This window comes from Sebastes umbrosus, chromosome 7, assembly GCF_015220745.1.
Source record: "Sebastes umbrosus isolate fSebUmb1 chromosome 7, fSebUmb1.pri, whole genome shotgun sequence".
Taxonomy (NCBI): domain Eukaryota; kingdom Metazoa; phylum Chordata; class Actinopteri; order Perciformes; family Sebastidae; genus Sebastes; species Sebastes umbrosus.
The window spans coordinates 5720265-5737088 of NC_051275.1; the positions used below are offsets into that span (position 1 = coordinate 5720265).

A 16824-nucleotide genomic window follows, 5' to 3' on the forward strand; every position below is an offset into this window, starting at 1 on the left:
GCACATGATGTCACACGTGTGCTTCTATAACTCAATATCGACAAATCTGATCGATTTACAATAAAAAAAAGTGTCATTTATGGAACAAGCAACAACACAATGGAGGTTTTTTTTATTATTTGACTCAGAAGTTGCAAGCGGTAACTGGGCTTAATAGAAACATTTACCCTAATCATACAATGAAGTGTAGTTATTCTATGCTCCCAGATGACACCCTGAAAACAGGTATAATCCCTGCTGGCATGTTATGGGGACTCTTATAGCTCCAGGCCCCTGAATCCCCCCTCAATTCCCCCACTCACTGCAGCAGCAGATGTCCCCTGCCTCTGCTCAACTGCATTTCAACATATTTGAAATAAATTGTGCAGCAGCAGGCTCTGAAGCACTCCCAACCCACTTTAATCCCAGCAGGTGTGCACTTTACCTTCACTGACATCATTCACATCAGTGTGCCTCATTTGCAAGCGAACAAGGAAGTTGAGACTTTGTTGAACTTGAAAACTTCAGGACTGGCTTTGCATTAGTATCCTCTCAACCTAAAACCCACCTGGTCTGTGTGCATGTGTGACTTTTCCATGTTTACTGCTGTTTACTGTCTCATGTATCTCGGGCCACTTACAGCAGCACTGCAAACAATCTAATCACTATTCGCTCAGTCTCAACGTTAAAATTGCATTATGTGCCATATGTCAACATGATGCTCAGTTATTGTTGCCATCTGAACAGCCGGATTAGGGATTATAAGCAATAACGTCCAGCCACAGAGTGATAGGAGGGAAACATCGTTTACTTACCAGATTCAGCACCGTTTCAACAATATCCCGGTTGTTCACTTCTCCAACCTGGATCAGTCCGATGACAACAGCAAATTTCATTTTGATATTCCGGATTGGCACCGATGGATTGATAATCCCAGCCGGGAACACCACTGAACCTGAGCCGGACATCATCACTGTCTCAGCGGAGACTGCAGCCGCGTGTTGCCGGTGACCTGGAGGAGGTTGTCGGTCCGAGAGCGACATGGAGCCCGGCATTGTCACCGGTCTCTCGCTTGTCATTTCCACCCAAACCGGGCGGCTTCAGAAGGCTATAGTTACACGCTTCCTCCTGGTAGTAAATCCAATCAGTGCTCTGGAGCATCAAACAGAAATGAAAGAGAGGAACACTCGCGAAAACAACAACACAAAACAAGAAATCACTCTCTGTCAGTCAGATCCACTCTGCAGAGTTCCGGTGAGAGAGTCCGTTGTGTTGTCGGTGCCGGTCGGCTAACTGAGCAGACTGACCGGCGCTGTGTACACAAAGCTGTGTGTGTATGTGAGAGAGCCGCTCTCTGTAATGTGCGTGTCTCGGTGTCTGTGCTGCTGCTGCTCTGCTGTCCCCCGCCATGTTGCCGCCCCCTGCCTGCGGTTCTGCTCACCACGCCTGCGCTGGCTGCGGTGGTGCTGGTGATGCTGGGCTGGAGAGCTGGAGGTTGACCCGCTGGCAGGTGGCAGGTCGGCCGCCTCCCGATGCTGTCAGCCGGGCAGGTGGGAGCAGCGAGGTCCGGGGGTTTCCTGGAGAGTTTAGCATCTAGCTAACTTGGTATTAGCTGGCCAAGACAACAACATAAGCAGTGGGTTTATATACGGCCGTCTGCCCACGACCATTTCATAAAGTTTGTCTGTTGGTCAATTAAGCCAGTTCGGTTCAAATTGACGGTGAGAGTTGAACTAAGACGAAACATATCCCACATGCTAGTTTAGTTTAGCTACAGCACACGGGTTGAGCTTCTTTACGAAACGAAGATGGCAGCCGGAAGTTACCCGAGTTATGCTTCCTGGCTGAATGCAAAAAAATATAAACAACTTTATAGAAATGGAAAATGTAGAATAATTTGAAATAAAGGTAATGCAAAAATTGCCTCAATGAATAAAGAAAGTCTTTCCAAAATGAGAAATGTTCATTAACTATAGTTTTTCATAGCATGAAGTACACAGGTGTACCTAATAACACTAATTAAGGCTTTGTTTTTCCATTTAGGTGTCCCAGTAGTGAGCTGGCAGCACACATAAATGGAATGATTAATATTAATGTTATTCCTATCAGTGCGGTAGAGAGCTATTGGTGCTGTGCTTGAGCTATAGATTTTAAGATAAGATAAAAGAGAAGATCATTTTATTCATACCGAGGGAAATTGCAAAGGGACACCTGCTGCAATCCAATCAGAAATTAAACTTTTCTGCAGAAACTGGCTCAGCAGAGCATATTAATTTACAGTAGCCCAATTTACTCTTAGGGGGTTTCAAAGTGGTGTCATATATTTTTCAGTCCTGTGATTACTTTTCTATCTATGGGCCCTTTGAGAACAGATTAGATTATCAAAAAAAAATTAAATCTGACTAAATTATCCTAAAAATTACATTATCCTTCAATAGGATTTCTCAATTTCCCATCATGATGGTCCAAGATGTTGTAGGTCTATAAGCCTACAAAACTGAAATGACCTAATGCCATTGTATTACAACTGATATTAGGTTCATTAATCCTATAAAGCTTTGATGGTAAATGTTACTGACTATTGCTTTTATCAATAGGTCTGGTAAAGGATATTATTTAATTAAGAGACTTTGCTGCAGACACTGAGCCATTCAAGCCATTTGACCATGCATGAATGCACACCTGAGCATTGTGCCTGCAACACATGCAAACCTATGACTTGAATTATTATTATTATTATCCTACAATTTCTTCCTCTCTTCACATAAATGTGTGCTAGCCAGGTGTGTGTACAGGTCATTGTGACTGTGAGGCACAAAGGTGACCCTGGATAGTCATATGCAAAGCAATACAACAAATCCTATTACAGTGAGATTAATTCTCCCAATGATCTTGGTGAGTTCGTAGCAGGGTCTGCTTGTTGACACATCACATTGAACTGGTAATTACAGGCAGAATTTAATTACTTGAGGGCATTAGTGGGAATTCATGAATTGCTTGGTATAATTCTTTATAAAGATCCTTGTTTGCGGCCATCACAGTTAACCATGCATGTTTCCATTTACAGATTTGTATTATATTGATTAAAAATGTTTGTTTTTAAATGAATTAGTCATTTGTTTGATGGGGTTTGTTTTCCTTTTTAATGAACAAAATGCCAGAGCATCACTTGCATGTATGCATTGCATCTATACATTGTATTGTAAAAAAAAAATGATGCATTTGATTTGACTGCCTTTTGTCTTTAATATTTTCTGAGACAATCAAGAAGAGTGGCTTCTCCAATATCTCGTATGTGGCCTATTTTACTTTGCCCAAAGACATATGGAAAAAAGATTTACAGTATTTAATGACAAATAATAATGACAGAAAATAGCCACCAGGTTCCAGTGGTTATATAAAAGAGACTGACACTGACAGCTTGGCAACAATCCTGTCCATCGTCCTGACTGACGGCCAGAAGCTGAGCTTGCATTTCATGACCTCATTAAGCTGATCTGTGTCAGCATGGCTTCAAAAGAGGTAGAAATCATGTTTGGCTTCATACAGCCGTACCTATCATATATATTACTGTGTAGGTTTTAAAACTTGATTTGATTTGCTATATTGTAATGTAGAGCAATTTATTATTTAGCTTGCTAACCTATGCCTAAATTGAATATCACTTCATCTTGTGATGTTGGTTATTTTTATCTCCCTGTAGTCTTATGTGCTATTGTAAATAATTTTTCAGAGTATCTTTGGATTAGCAACGGGCAACTTAATTTACAGACTGGGTTGAATTAGCCATAATTGCTTTACAGCTACTGTGTCCTTAAGGAATTAGCTATTTGCATTTTTTTTATTATGTTGTCCCAACATAATACCTTATCTAATAATGTCCTACTCATGTCCAGCTCAAGCCCTCCTATCCTCCCATCACTTCTGTTAAGCTTACTGGTCCCCATTCCAATAAGAACCATAAACCCTGCCGGTGCTGAGTAGAGGTCAATGGAAGGAGTTTGACTTTGCCATTCGCACCTTAGCATACTATATATAGAAGAGCAAAACCTCTAACTTTATCTCAGCAAGGTTTTGAATAGATACCAGATGGTGATCATTTTTCAAGCCATCAACCAAAATGGGTTTTAATACTTCACAAAATGGGTTTAGATTTAGTGTGTCATCCATTAAGACTGAAACAATTACTGTAGCAGCTCCATTGGCATGAACACTTTCCCTTATATCTTAGCAGTGGATATCCATCTTCTCACCTTTACTACCTAATAACTGAAAATACCTGTGAAAAAAAGTGGACTTCATTTCAATAATATTGTCTCAGGGAGAAATAAATTGGGGCCACAGTAAAGTTAAATATTGCTGATCAGAAAGGGCCATCTAGTGGACAGAAATGATAATCAACCAGATTTATGTGTTCAGTTCAAGTTGTAGCCTTTCCATACAATTTGTAGGGAAATGCCAGACGAAATTAATTTGATTTTACTATTATATCACTGTTATGTTTGTATTCAAATGTCCATCTATGTCCATCCTCCCATGTGTACTGCAGTCATGTATTCCCTTTTAATGTGCAGTAGAGGTCCCTCTCATCCCAGATCAGGGACAATTGTGTTTGTGCCAGTACAAGTACAAGTCAGTATGACTCCTATGCATGATTCCATGTGGAATGTAAACATTTTCACAAAAGCATTACTGACGCCATTTAATATCAATTGTCCATAACAGGTATTTAGATTCCTTCACAGTTCAGTAGACTTAAAAAATCCTGTTTTGTCTTTCTGATGTGGCAGCGAGATGAATAATCAGCGCGTACAAACATTTTGTAATTTCTATAGTTTTATTAAAAAATGATGTCTCTTGTACTTGACTGCACAATCCAGTACCCTTAAGCAGGTATGATCAAGTCAAACCTTAAGTCATTCTTTTCACAACCACGGGAGGTCAACGTTTTATAAAATTACACCCATTCCAAAATGGCAATACTGAAGCAAAGTAAAACCAGCTTACAATTTTGTACCTTGTGTACTACATGAGGGTTGACACGGTGACAGAATCAATATATAGGATATTAACATATGTACTATTTATCCCTTCACATATATACAATATATACATCTTGTTTGCATGTACAATATATTCACACACATATATACAGACACTACATCATAATAATTATAGCTTTAAATCTGAAATGAATAACATATACATGCTTCCCAGAAGCGTTTAAGAGCTTGAATGTCCTAGACATTGTAGATTAACGTAACAGTAATACAATATTATTAAAGATAATAATTATCATAATATACAGGTTTAGCAACATCAAGGTAAATAAAATGCTAACGCTAAGGACATTGGCAGGATGATTAATTTCCCATTGAGTGATTATGCTCAGCACCTATAAGATGTCCTCTTTTGTCATTGTGCAAGTACAGAGCGTTTCTACTCTGGAAAAAAAAAACAAAAAAACGGAATAAACTGTGCTTTAGTTCTGGGGTCCTGTCTGTGCTTTGTGTCTGCCTGTTAGCAATGACTCAAAGGCTCAATCTTGATCTCAAGGCTGAGCAGACACAGTTAGCAAAGAGTTTCAGATTTTGGTCTCTGGGCCGTCTGTGATTAGAGGCTGAAAGGAGTTACGGATCCGGGCAGCTTCTGCGGCACAAAGGTGACCAAAGGCTTTGTTGTACCAGTCTGGAGCCCTTCCCCTGAAATCAAAACAGTACAATCAATATACTATAGCAGTACATGCACATATAAGGAGCTTCAAATAATTACCTTAAAAATGCAACTGATATCCATGGCCGTAGCCAGTTATGAGGTCACCTCGGTAATTATTTCCTAAATAACTGCATAATCAGGAGTTGAAAACATCTGCTGCCATAGTATAAAACTGTGTAGATTCACGACTAAAACTGTGTGTATGCACTAAGACAAAAATGTACAGACAAATTATTTTCTCCAGATTTATAAAGCTGTACGTATGCATGGTTCTTGACACAGCCGACCATTACACACGGCTGTGGCAATTTATAGTGGCCATACTACTAATTGATCATATGCACAAGGGCTGGGTGGATGGAGAAATTCAAACATCACAATATTTTCGACCAAATACCTCGATATCGATACGAACGATATTGTGGGGCTGACGATTGGTGCTTTTACAAAATATTTAGACAATGAGATTTTTGATAAATAATCATCAGTAATGTGGATATAATGACTAAGTGCGTAAAGCCAAATAACATAACAGCTATAACAGTCTGGTAAGTTCAGAAAATTTCATCACTTTATTGTAACGCAGCCTTTAAAACCAGGAAAAGACAACGCTTATGCCATATTATGATTTCCAAAATCTAAGACGCTATCTAGTCTCATATCACGATATCAATATAATATTGATATATTGCCCAGCCCTAATATGTACCTGTAAACCATCATCACGGTGATATCTCAATGATCAATATTACATATTAGAAGGATGATCAGTGATTAATTCATAGTGTTCATATTGAAGCAGACTTTACAAACGGCTTCACAAACAAAAAGATCATTAGCAAGGACATGATGGCTCGAATGTAAATAAGATGACATTCATGACTCATAAATAATTCAAATTGTGTTTATATATGCGTCTTTGTGTGACATTTTACAGACTGCAGGGTAGATTGTAAAATCTGTGAAATTGGTCTGCAGTATGCGTGAGGTGTGCACATTCTCACTGCACATTCCTCTTTTATGAATAGTCTACCAGTTCATGTGTGGGGGAAAAGGCCTGCACATGTTTTTTGTGCATTTGCATTGTTACATCTGGCCCCAGGTCTATCCTTTAAGTGTGTGCCTGGCAGCAGATATCAGGTCCCTCTGTATGTATTTAATTATATATAATGAGTTGGTGTGTACTGTATAGCTTGGGCTGTCTTTGTACGTATCATTTTGGTATGAACTTTGTCAAGAAATGCAGTAAAAGAAAAATTCTGGACCTCACTAAATTCAAAACCCTGACTACAGCCCTGGTGATATCACACATTAAATGTATCGATGTATTTTATGAGTATAAGAAAAATTGCTAAGAGAGTTTGAGAGAAAATCGTTAATAAGATGCTTGTGGGACTTACTTCAAGTCCACTCTGCAGATGTGAGTTAGTCTGGACTTTCCTGAGCCGCAGGGCTCCAGCAGGTAGTTAGACTCCAGGACTATAGCTCGTACCCCTCCAACAGGAGGACAGTCCTCGTGCTCTATAGACACAGAAACCAGCGAGCAGGTGCCTTTGGGTAAGTCTGTCCTCCATGACCTTTGAATAAACAGAAAGAGATTGAGTACGTGCCCTATAATAGAAGAGACATTATGGCTACTTCCAAACAAAGGATGATGTGTACTTTAGTGTTTTCTTTGTATCACCACTTACCTGAGCACCACAAAGTCCCTGCTGGGATGAGGGGGCATGCGGTTGAGGACGTACTGAAACACTTCTGTCTGCTTGTCCAACGTCTCACACACTTTCCACTGCAGCAGGTCCACGTCCCACAGGTGGCGCTCTCGCAGCACACGGTTCAACACTACGGACGGCGGGGCTTCCACCTCCACAGACACTCGCCAGCGTCTCAAAGGGTTCCCGTCTCCCACCTGGATGACACACAAAAAAACATCATGTTAAAGGAGCAATATGTAGTACTGACGGTGTTAAAATGGGTAACAGCAGTCCAAATACAAAACACTGGAGCCATGGAATCACTTCACCGGCTGTGTGTCTCAAATACTCGTTGCCTTGATAACCCAGCTGCACAAGGACCACAGAGAGATGTGCCGAGGCTTTTCAGGTCAGATAGAATCTAACGTTATCTGTGTTGATCCAGTTTGTTTTCTTGCTTCCATAGCTGCAGAAGGCTGTTTGTATGCCAATTTGTTTCATATGTGGCAACAGGTTGTCAAAATGGTAGGGGTGTAACGATACATTGATCTGGATCGATATATCGATTCAATGATCAACAATCTAATATATCAATGAAATCTATAAGATACGCCTTTATTTTGAAATTCTTAGCTGATAAAAAAAACATTTGCACTTATACATGAGAAATGTGGTACTTTACAGTGAACAACAAGAGGTCTATTTTAATCATTTTTATTAAAAATAATAGATTTTTTTCATTTAAATTTATTTTTTCATTTAGATGTTTGGAAAAGCCCTGTAATAAAATTGTGAAATCAAATCATAATTTAGTTACATGGTCATTTTATGATTTATTACAGTAAATATATTACATATTGGTCCTTTATCTTGTGGATCTGAAACCAAGATCCATGTTTGAGATATCAAGCTTTGCTTGTTATAATGTTTAATAATGTTTTTGCATCATTCATTTCCTGTTGTTACCTTCATAATTTGGAGTTGATAAGTGACATTGTGATTATTTGTGATGCACTATTATATATGAAACAATACTAATCAAAGGAAGAAACACCAACCTTCTTATAGTAGAGCTCTGTGTTGTCAGAGCTGCTGCAGGACACCCAGTATTTGGACTTCTCCCGGGCCTCTTTGAGCTGGATCTGAAGTCTCCCCTCCATATGAGTTTGGTACGTTCCATCAGCGTCCTCCAGCTGCTTGCAGAGCTCACCGATCGTCGGCGCGTGCAAGTCAGCCTCCACGTATGAATTACGTGACTGAGTAACCATCTCATGAGGGATCTAATGGGTGTTTAAAAGCATGAGGTAAGATTCACAGCAAATAGAGACACGTGGATGTTGCATCCAGGCTCGAAATTCTTGCATCATTGTCAACTAAAGGTTTCTTGCACCTCAAAGAGACGGTTGCACTCGATGATCATATGAGCGAGGCCCTGTGTTGCTGCTAAGTTCTCATTCAGATCCTTCTGGTCCGGTCTGCCGGTGGCGTACTTCCTCTGCATGGCCCTGGGGATTATGGGAGAAAACTTATTAGGCCAGCAGAGTCCCCACGGGTCAACGTCCCCACCGAACGCAGTATATAAACCCTTCCTCCGCTCTGCAGGAAACCCCTTTGATCCCTTTAGCAACAATTTCAACATGGTAAATTAGAGAGCTCTGCTTTGTTTGTACACAGCATGATCTCATAAAACACTGAGCTTCATGGCATGTCCTTTTAAAAGTGGCCCAGAAAGAGAGTAATCTACCCCCTGAGGGCTGAGCAAACTCTGTAACCCATTTTTACGTCTATCTTTATGGAGTAATAGGTGAAGATAATCATGCAGGAGTTAATAGAAAGCATGCATGTCCTGCTCATTAGTTTTTTAAGGCACAGAGTGGTGCCCCAAAATCACAGATACTAAACTACCTGGTCCGAAATATGGAATTCTGAGACTTTACATTTCTTTGAACATGTCTCCACAGCATTTTTAAAGATCCATGAAATCACTTCTTCTAAATCAACCAAGATTTTCCGTATGGACTGCCTATCTAAGTTTTTTTTTTATATATAAGCCGTTCTACCACACCCTCACACATATTTTACATTCATTTCATGTGATTTGTATTTTACTGTCTTTTTATATATGTGAAACAAATTAATAAATAAATAAATGAGTCTAAAGGCCTATTATGATTATTGCTTGATTTTCTTTTTTTAATTAGTTGTGTTTATTTTCTCTCTATTTTCTATTTATCTTTCTTGCCTTATGGAAACTCCATTCCATATCACATGAGTGTACGCTCTTAGTTTGTTAAGTTAGTTTTGACAGTGAATTATGAATGAGATATTAACATAACCGATGGGTGTTTCATGGGATGCATTGTCGTCAAGTACTTTGCTAAACTATGTCTCTGTTTTTTAATATGTCTGAAATTATTTATAGATACATACAAATCGTGCATTTTACATGACTGTAATTGTTTCATGTTGCCTGGAGAATGCCACTTTACAAGCCCCTTGGAGGGATTTTAGGCAATTCTCCTTCACATCCCCTTGCAAATTATATATTGTATCTTTTTAATTTTTATGTGTAAATAAAGAAACGAAACTGTAACGCTAGAATACACAAGAGAAACCAGTACCTCGGTGAGAGATTGTCTTTCTTGAGTATGTTGAGATGAAAGAGGGAGGGGGCCAGGCACACGGCGATGTTCATGGGTGTCATCTGGTTCTCCTCCACAGAGGAAGTGACATCACTGAGGAAGCAGAGCAGCGTCTGCAGCACCTCTCGGTTCTCATCCGACATCAACATGATGGCTGCCTGGACGGCTTGCAACCTTTGGTCCTTCGGCACATCTGCAACATACGAGAGAATTGATTTCTATTATTACAGACACGGTGACGGAAGAGAGAGAAGCAATCGTGAACTGTCAAAGGTCATTTACTAGATTTAAAATTGCATCCTCACGCAGCCGCATGTACTCTGTGTTAGTTCAGGTGTAATTTTACAGCGCTCTCCAAAGTGAGGAAAGGAAAGAGAGATAGATGCATGTCCTTCTTACATTGGTAGATGTGGAGGAAGGTCTCCCCCAGCTTGCTGGTGAGCAGAGGCTCAGGTAGGTCCCTGAAGAACTGCTTCACCATGTCGGCCACATCGTAGGCGGACTGATCCTCGTAGTTCACATTGTCTGGAGAGTTCTCATTCATCTGCCTGAGAGCTTGAATTCGAGACTTCACCCCTGATTTGCGAAAGAGACCCACCTGGAGGCAAAACACAAGTGTTAATGTTGACAGCTGGCAGCGATATGTGACTACATTGTACAGCAGTTCCGCTCACTGTATTGTTATTATACTACTGTTGTATCCCTGTGTCAGTCATTGTTCATTGAAACCTTGCACCACATTAGACACGTTAGACAAAGCCGACCATTTGTTACATGGCGTGTGAAACCTGAGAGAGTATGTGTAGTGTGTACTGAGGCTGACCTGGTCGAGACACTGGCTCCTCAGGTAGCGCAGAGCCTGCTGCAGGCCGAGGGGCAGCGGCTGTCCAGAACGCTGCACGTGCACTATGAGAGGCACTCCGAATACATTCTTATCCTTATAGTCCGGTACCTTCATTCTCTTCATAAACCTTGGCACGGACCTACAGTAGGGGAGAGACATCAACACCACATTTTTGACACCTTGCTCTACTGGCTAAATAAGTGACTATACTGTAGTTCTACAAAACAAAATACTCATATTTACTTAACATGAAACACTATTAACAGCTTGTAAGACAAAAGGTTATAATCTGGTTACAGTAATTCATTTAGGCCTATTCATACCATACAGGACAAACACACAGATTAACTGTATTAATTAGGGCTGTCAAAGTTAACGCGTTAAATTAATTTTTACGCCACTAATTTCTTTAATGCATTAATGCAACTTGCGATTTTTAGGTTGTAGCGGGCTCAGTTTTAAAGCTAGAATGAAGATACTGGTATCATATGAAACTAGAAAAACCTAAAGAATCCACTGGTACCGACATGTCATGCTAGCTTGTTGCGAAGGAGGCTAAATAACGCTCAAAACTTACGCTAAATTTTGGCGAGGAAAAACTGTCATGGCCATTTTCAAAGGGGTCCCTTGACCTCTGACCTCAAGATATGTGAATGAAAATGGGTTCTATGGGTACCCACGGGTCTCCCCTTCACAGACATGTCCACTTTATGATGATCACATGCAGTTTTGGGGCAAGTCAGCACACTGACACACTGACAGCTGTTGTGGCATGTTGGGCTTGAGTTTGCCATGTTATGATTTGAACATATTTTTTATGCTAAATGCAGTACCTGTGAGGGTTTCTGGACAATATATGTCATTGTTTTGTGTTGGTAATTGATTTCCAATAATAAATATATACATACATTTGCATAAAGCAAGCACATTTGCCCACTCCCATGTTGATAAGAGTATTAAATCCTAGACAAATTTCCCTTTAAAAGTATATTGTTTATTATTGGATAAATACTTGACAAATCTTCCTTTAAGGTACATTTTGAAAAGATTAAAAAAAATGTGTGATTAATTTGTGATTAATCACGTTTAACTATTTTAATCGATTGACAGCCTTAGTACTAATATAATAATTTGAGCAACATACAAAATCAGTTCAAAGAGATAAAAATATGCTTTCAATAATAGAAGAAATATATATTGAACCGCATGAAACCACACCAAAGGTGGATCTTGGATAGACTCACCAGATCCAGCCATGCTTGTTGGACATGGAGTACTTCTCCATGATGGCAGTAAGGCGCAGCAGAGAAAACTTCTGCAACAAACTCAGCTGGCCTGCCGACTGGTTGGTGATCTGCAGGGACGCCACCGAGTGACTTAGGCGATTGGATATCTGAAAGCTGGGCCATCGTAACCTAACGCCAGAAAAGATGAAAGAAAATCAGGTTTCTTTTTGTTCGTAAGGACGTAAACTAGTGTCATTTAAAATATAACCTCAATACAGTTCCATGAGTCTTACCGATTAGGTCTTGTGAGCGAAGCACCTACTCCAGAGTCCCTCCTCTCCCGGAGGATTGTGGATTCTGTCTCAGCGAGTGACACTCTGTCTCTGTCCCCGTAACTAGGCGTGGTCTGGCTTTCTGTGACAGAATTCCCCTCAAAGTCCAATGTGATCTGACTAGAGGACTGGAGACCAGCTGTACGCTCCCTCTCGCCGTCCACCTGCGCCAGCCCTTCCCCGACAGGCAACACGTTCTGAGACCAGTGGTCCACTATCTGCTGCAGACCATTGACATGCAGCAGGATATCGTCCAGGTGGGGGAACAGGTCCTCTTTCTCCAGGTCTATCAGGTCTCCAGTGCTGGCGTACAGATGCGAGCCAGGGACGTTGTCGTACACGCTGATGCGGCTGCCTCTGGAGCAGCACTGGGTGACGGGCCTGGACTCCTTCCTGCAGGAGATGAGCGGGGAGTCCAGGTGCATGCTGCCTGTGTGCCAGTTGATGGAGGCCCCCACGGTTGGGGACAGGCTCTCTATGGACAGTGCTTTGGGGAACGTTCCTGGCTTGTGGTCTTTAGGAATGTGGACCACCAGGTCTTCATAGGAGCAGAACTCATTCCTGCGGTTTTGTTCTGCGACTTCATTCACTTGGGTGCCTGAGAAGATGTCTACGTCCTCTAAATACATGCCACTGCGCTTGTAGTCAGCCCGGTGGGCTTTACGCTCTTTCAGGCTGGGCGTGCTGACGGCGCTGCCGCTAGAATGGCTGCTACCCTCGCTGCCTGACTGGGACGGCAGGACTTTGTTGGACGGTATTTCTGGAGCCCCACCGTCTCCGTTTATGATCTCGACACAGTGCAGCGTCTTCAGCGCCCGGGCCTCCTGCTGCAGCACAGGAGAGCTGATGACCAATGTCTTACGGCCCCTTCTCAGGGTCCCTCTGGAGCGCAGCGTCTCCATGCGCTTCAGGAAGTCTTTGGCACGGATGCGGCTCGTCTTGCCGTGCTTGTCGGGCAGCGAGCCGTATTGAGAGATTTCTTTGGGGATGTGGGGCATCGTGAGAGACGTGGAGTCCGGCATCGCTGCACAATCGGAGCCGGTGCGGTTGGAGCAGTCAGAGTCCTCCGTGCTGAGGCCCCTGTGGCCGCTGCCCCCGCTGCTCTCGCTGTGCAAAGAGGAGATCTCCGGCTCGCTGAGGTCAGTCAGGACACTCTCGCTGCTGGTGGTGGTTCTCAGGGGCACGCCGTCTCCGGAGGGCTGACCCTCGCCGTGGCTGCCCAGCAGACAGTCAATGTCCTGTAACCTGGACCAACGCCGGCTGCTCCACTCAAACGTCCATTTGTCACTGATGGCAAACAGGTCTTCTTCATCAGAGTCTTCACTCTGGGGGGAGACAGATTAGGTAACATCAGTTACTCTGGCCTACATGATTACAATTTGTATTTTTAATCTTCTTTGTAGTAACAAATGTTTCTATTATATAATATAATGTAGGTCCGGTGGTGGAATGTAATGAAGTACATTTATTCAAGAACTGTACAATAATTAAGTACAATTTTGAGGTACTTGTACTTATCTTGAGTATTTCCACTTTATGCTACTTTATACTGCATTTATATGATAACTAGCGCTGTCAAAGTCAACACGATAATAACGCCTTAACGCAAATTTGTTTTAATGCCACTAATTTCTTTAATGCAATCGATCTTTCGGAGGTGCGGGCTCAGAAACTAAAAGACCTGAGGTATCCATTGGTACCAACCATGTCATACTAGCTTGTCGTGAATGAGGCTAAATAACGCCAAACTTACGCTGAATTCTGGCGAGGAAAAACTGGCACAGCCATTTTCAAAGGGGTCCCTTGACCTCTGACCTCAAGATATGTGAATGAAAATTAATTCTGTATGTCTGTAAAGGGGAGACATATTTGCCCACTCCCATGTTGATAAGGGTTTTAAATACTAGACAAATTTCCCTTTAAGGTACATTTTGAACAGATAAAAAATGTGTGATTCATTTGCGATTAATCACGATTAACTATTTTAATGATAACTTAAGTTATTAGTTACATTGCAGATTTAAATTATGAATACAAAATATATATCAGCTGATAAAGTATAACATGTTATTATAGGCTAACCTACCCAGCAGTATTTCAGGTAAGAAAAAACAGCTCCACCTTTACAAGCTGCAACATTAAAGTGATGCTCACACATAAATGCATCAATAATTATAATATATATTATTCTGAAATGGCTCAATATTTTGATGCTAATTCCTTTGTACTTTTACTTAAGCAAGATTTTGAATGCAGGACTTTTACTTGTAACAGAGTATTTTTACACTGTAGTATTGTTACTTTTACTCTTTACTGAATACTTCTTCCACCACTGTATACTGTAGGTGTGTCGAAAAGATCTTCATAACTACCCAATTAAATCAGAATAAATACAATTAAATTAAAACGCATACAAAGATCGAGACATGAAAGTCATTGCATATTTTTTCCACAAAAGATAATTTGCACATTTTCCTCCCGCGTATCATCGATGCCACGAAGAAGAGTTAAATAGGAACCGCAGGAAATAGCTGGAGGGTGCGTCTGCTCAGAATTAATAACATTATACAATCAGCCCACAGTGATATAACACCAGACAAATGATCCCCTTGACTTGAAGACTTTTCCATAAATAGACCAAGGCAGCAAAAAAAAGAAATCCTGAATATAAGCCAGCAGGCTACATTCCAAAGAGGGGACAGATAAAAAGCAATCCCACTCAATAGGCATGAATACAACAATGGTACAATCTCAAATATCATAGAATCTGGGTTAAAGGGACGCAACAGGATTATATTTGTGTTATGTTATGCAGTACTTTAGGCGATCTTTGAAAGAAAATACCATTTCTTACAAAGGCATTAAGGTTTGTCTTCTATTTCTTACAAATTTCAAAATGACAGCTGTGATATTGGAGTCAAGGATTGAAGCTTTCTGAGGGTTAAAAACACAACAAACCCTCAGAGGTACATACAGAGTGTTATATTTCAAAATAGTCTATGAACAGAGACATGACACCCATGTAAGCCTAAACTCTAGGCTGAACTGAGTCATCAGTGTTTTAAAAATATAATTTTTGTTTGCACTTTTCATACAATAATCTGCCTTAAAGGACCAATATGTAATATATTTACAGTAATAAATCATAAAATGACCATTGCATGTCATCAGAGATTAAGGAAACATGATACATTTAAATACTGGCTTCTCTGACAACATCGCTACAGCCAGTATGTTCTCCTTTGAAATTTCCATTCCGGTCAGTTACATTTATATTAACTCACAAAAAGCAACTAAATTATGATTTGACAATTTTATTACAGGGCTCTTCCAAACATTTCAAATTATATTTAATAAAAATAATAAAAAATAGACCTCCTATTGTTCACTGTAAAGTGACACATTTATCATGTATAAGTGCAAATGTTTGTTTTTTTATCAGTTAAGAATTTCAAAATAAAGGCGTATTTTATAGATTTCATGTTCCCGTCCACTGCCCATTTCACTAACCCGTTGTCAAATATAAAACAAATTGGCACGCAAACACAGCCTTCTGCAGCCATGGCAGCAAGCAAACAAACAGAGATAACGTTAATATTAGATTCTACCCGACCTGAAAAGCCTCGGCACATCTCTCTGTGGTCCGTGTGCAGATAGTTATCAAGGCAGCGAGTATTTGAGACACACAGCCGGTGAAGTGATTCCGACTACTGCTGCTGGCCAGAGGCTAACGCAGTGATGCCGACACACACAACATCACACCGGAGGAGCGGACGGGCCACGGCTCCAATGTTTTGAATTTGGACTGTAGTACTCATTTAAAGACGCAAGCTGTCAGTGCCACATATTAATCCTTTAAAATGTAAAGACTGCAAAAGCATCCTTCTGGTGATAAAGCTCGTAATGTAGAGTCGACACTTACTTTTTTCTTCGGAAGGTTCACGTCAAGTTTCATAGAGGCACACTTGTTCAAGGTGTTGAGTCGCCTGAAAGAAATAATAATAATAAACTTAATTCATACAGCTCCTTTACGTGGTTGAAACAGGAATAAACAAAAAAAAACATTTCAGGACTGCAATGAAATAAAATCAGACTACAAGTTAATACAAGTTAAAATGGAAATAAAATACCCAAAAGTGATTTAAGAAATAGAATAACATAAAAAATATATGTTGGAAATAAAAAGATGTGCTCGTATTAATAAAAAGTTCTTTGTTTTTTTTAAAGATAAGTTTTGAGGAGTGATTTAAAAGATGTCACTGATTCTGCAAGCCTCAGATCCTCAGGCAGGGAGCTCCAGATCTGAGAAGCCCTGACTACAAAAGCCATGACACCTTTAGTGAGCCGGGACTTAGGAACAGCCAGCAGAGCTCTGCCTGCGGATCTGAGGCT

At 40.7% G+C, this 16824-nt stretch overlaps 2 protein-coding genes across 12 annotated transcripts in view; both read right to left on the reverse strand.

Moving 5' to 3' along the window:
* Positions 1-1790, reverse strand: part of nbeab (neurobeachin b) — a 287636-nt gene extending 285846 nt beyond the window's left edge. For all 7 annotated transcript variants that reach the window (XM_037774340.1, XM_037774339.1, XM_037774338.1 and 4 more), the window contains exon 1: positions 795-1790. In XM_037774340.1, the coding sequence (XP_037630268.1) occupies positions 795-1058 (264 nt within the window). In that variant the 5' untranslated portion in view covers positions 1059-1790. The remainder of the gene's footprint in view (positions 1-794) is intronic.
* Positions 1791-4797: 3007 nt separating this feature from the next.
* The window catches only part of stard13b (StAR-related lipid transfer (START) domain containing 13b), an 85774-nt gene continuing 73747 nt past the window's right edge, over positions 4798-16824 (reverse strand). For all 5 annotated transcript variants that reach the window (XM_037775537.1, XM_037775539.1, XM_037775538.1 and 2 more), the window contains 11 exons: positions 16355-16418; positions 12394-13757; positions 12119-12289; positions 10854-11013; positions 10430-10628; positions 10010-10223; positions 8779-8893; positions 8447-8668; positions 7386-7603; positions 7095-7271; positions 4798-5681 (listed from right to left, as the gene is read on the reverse strand). In XM_037775537.1, coding sequence (XP_037631465.1) covers positions 5564-5681; positions 7095-7271; positions 7386-7603; positions 8447-8668; positions 8779-8893; positions 10010-10223; positions 10430-10628; positions 10854-11013; positions 12119-12289; positions 12394-13757; positions 16355-16418 — 3022 coding nt within the window. In that variant the 3' untranslated portion in view covers positions 4798-5563. The remainder of the gene's footprint in view (positions 5682-7094; positions 7272-7385; positions 7604-8446; positions 8669-8778; positions 8894-10009; positions 10224-10429; positions 10629-10853; positions 11014-12118; positions 12290-12393; positions 13758-16354; positions 16419-16824) is intronic.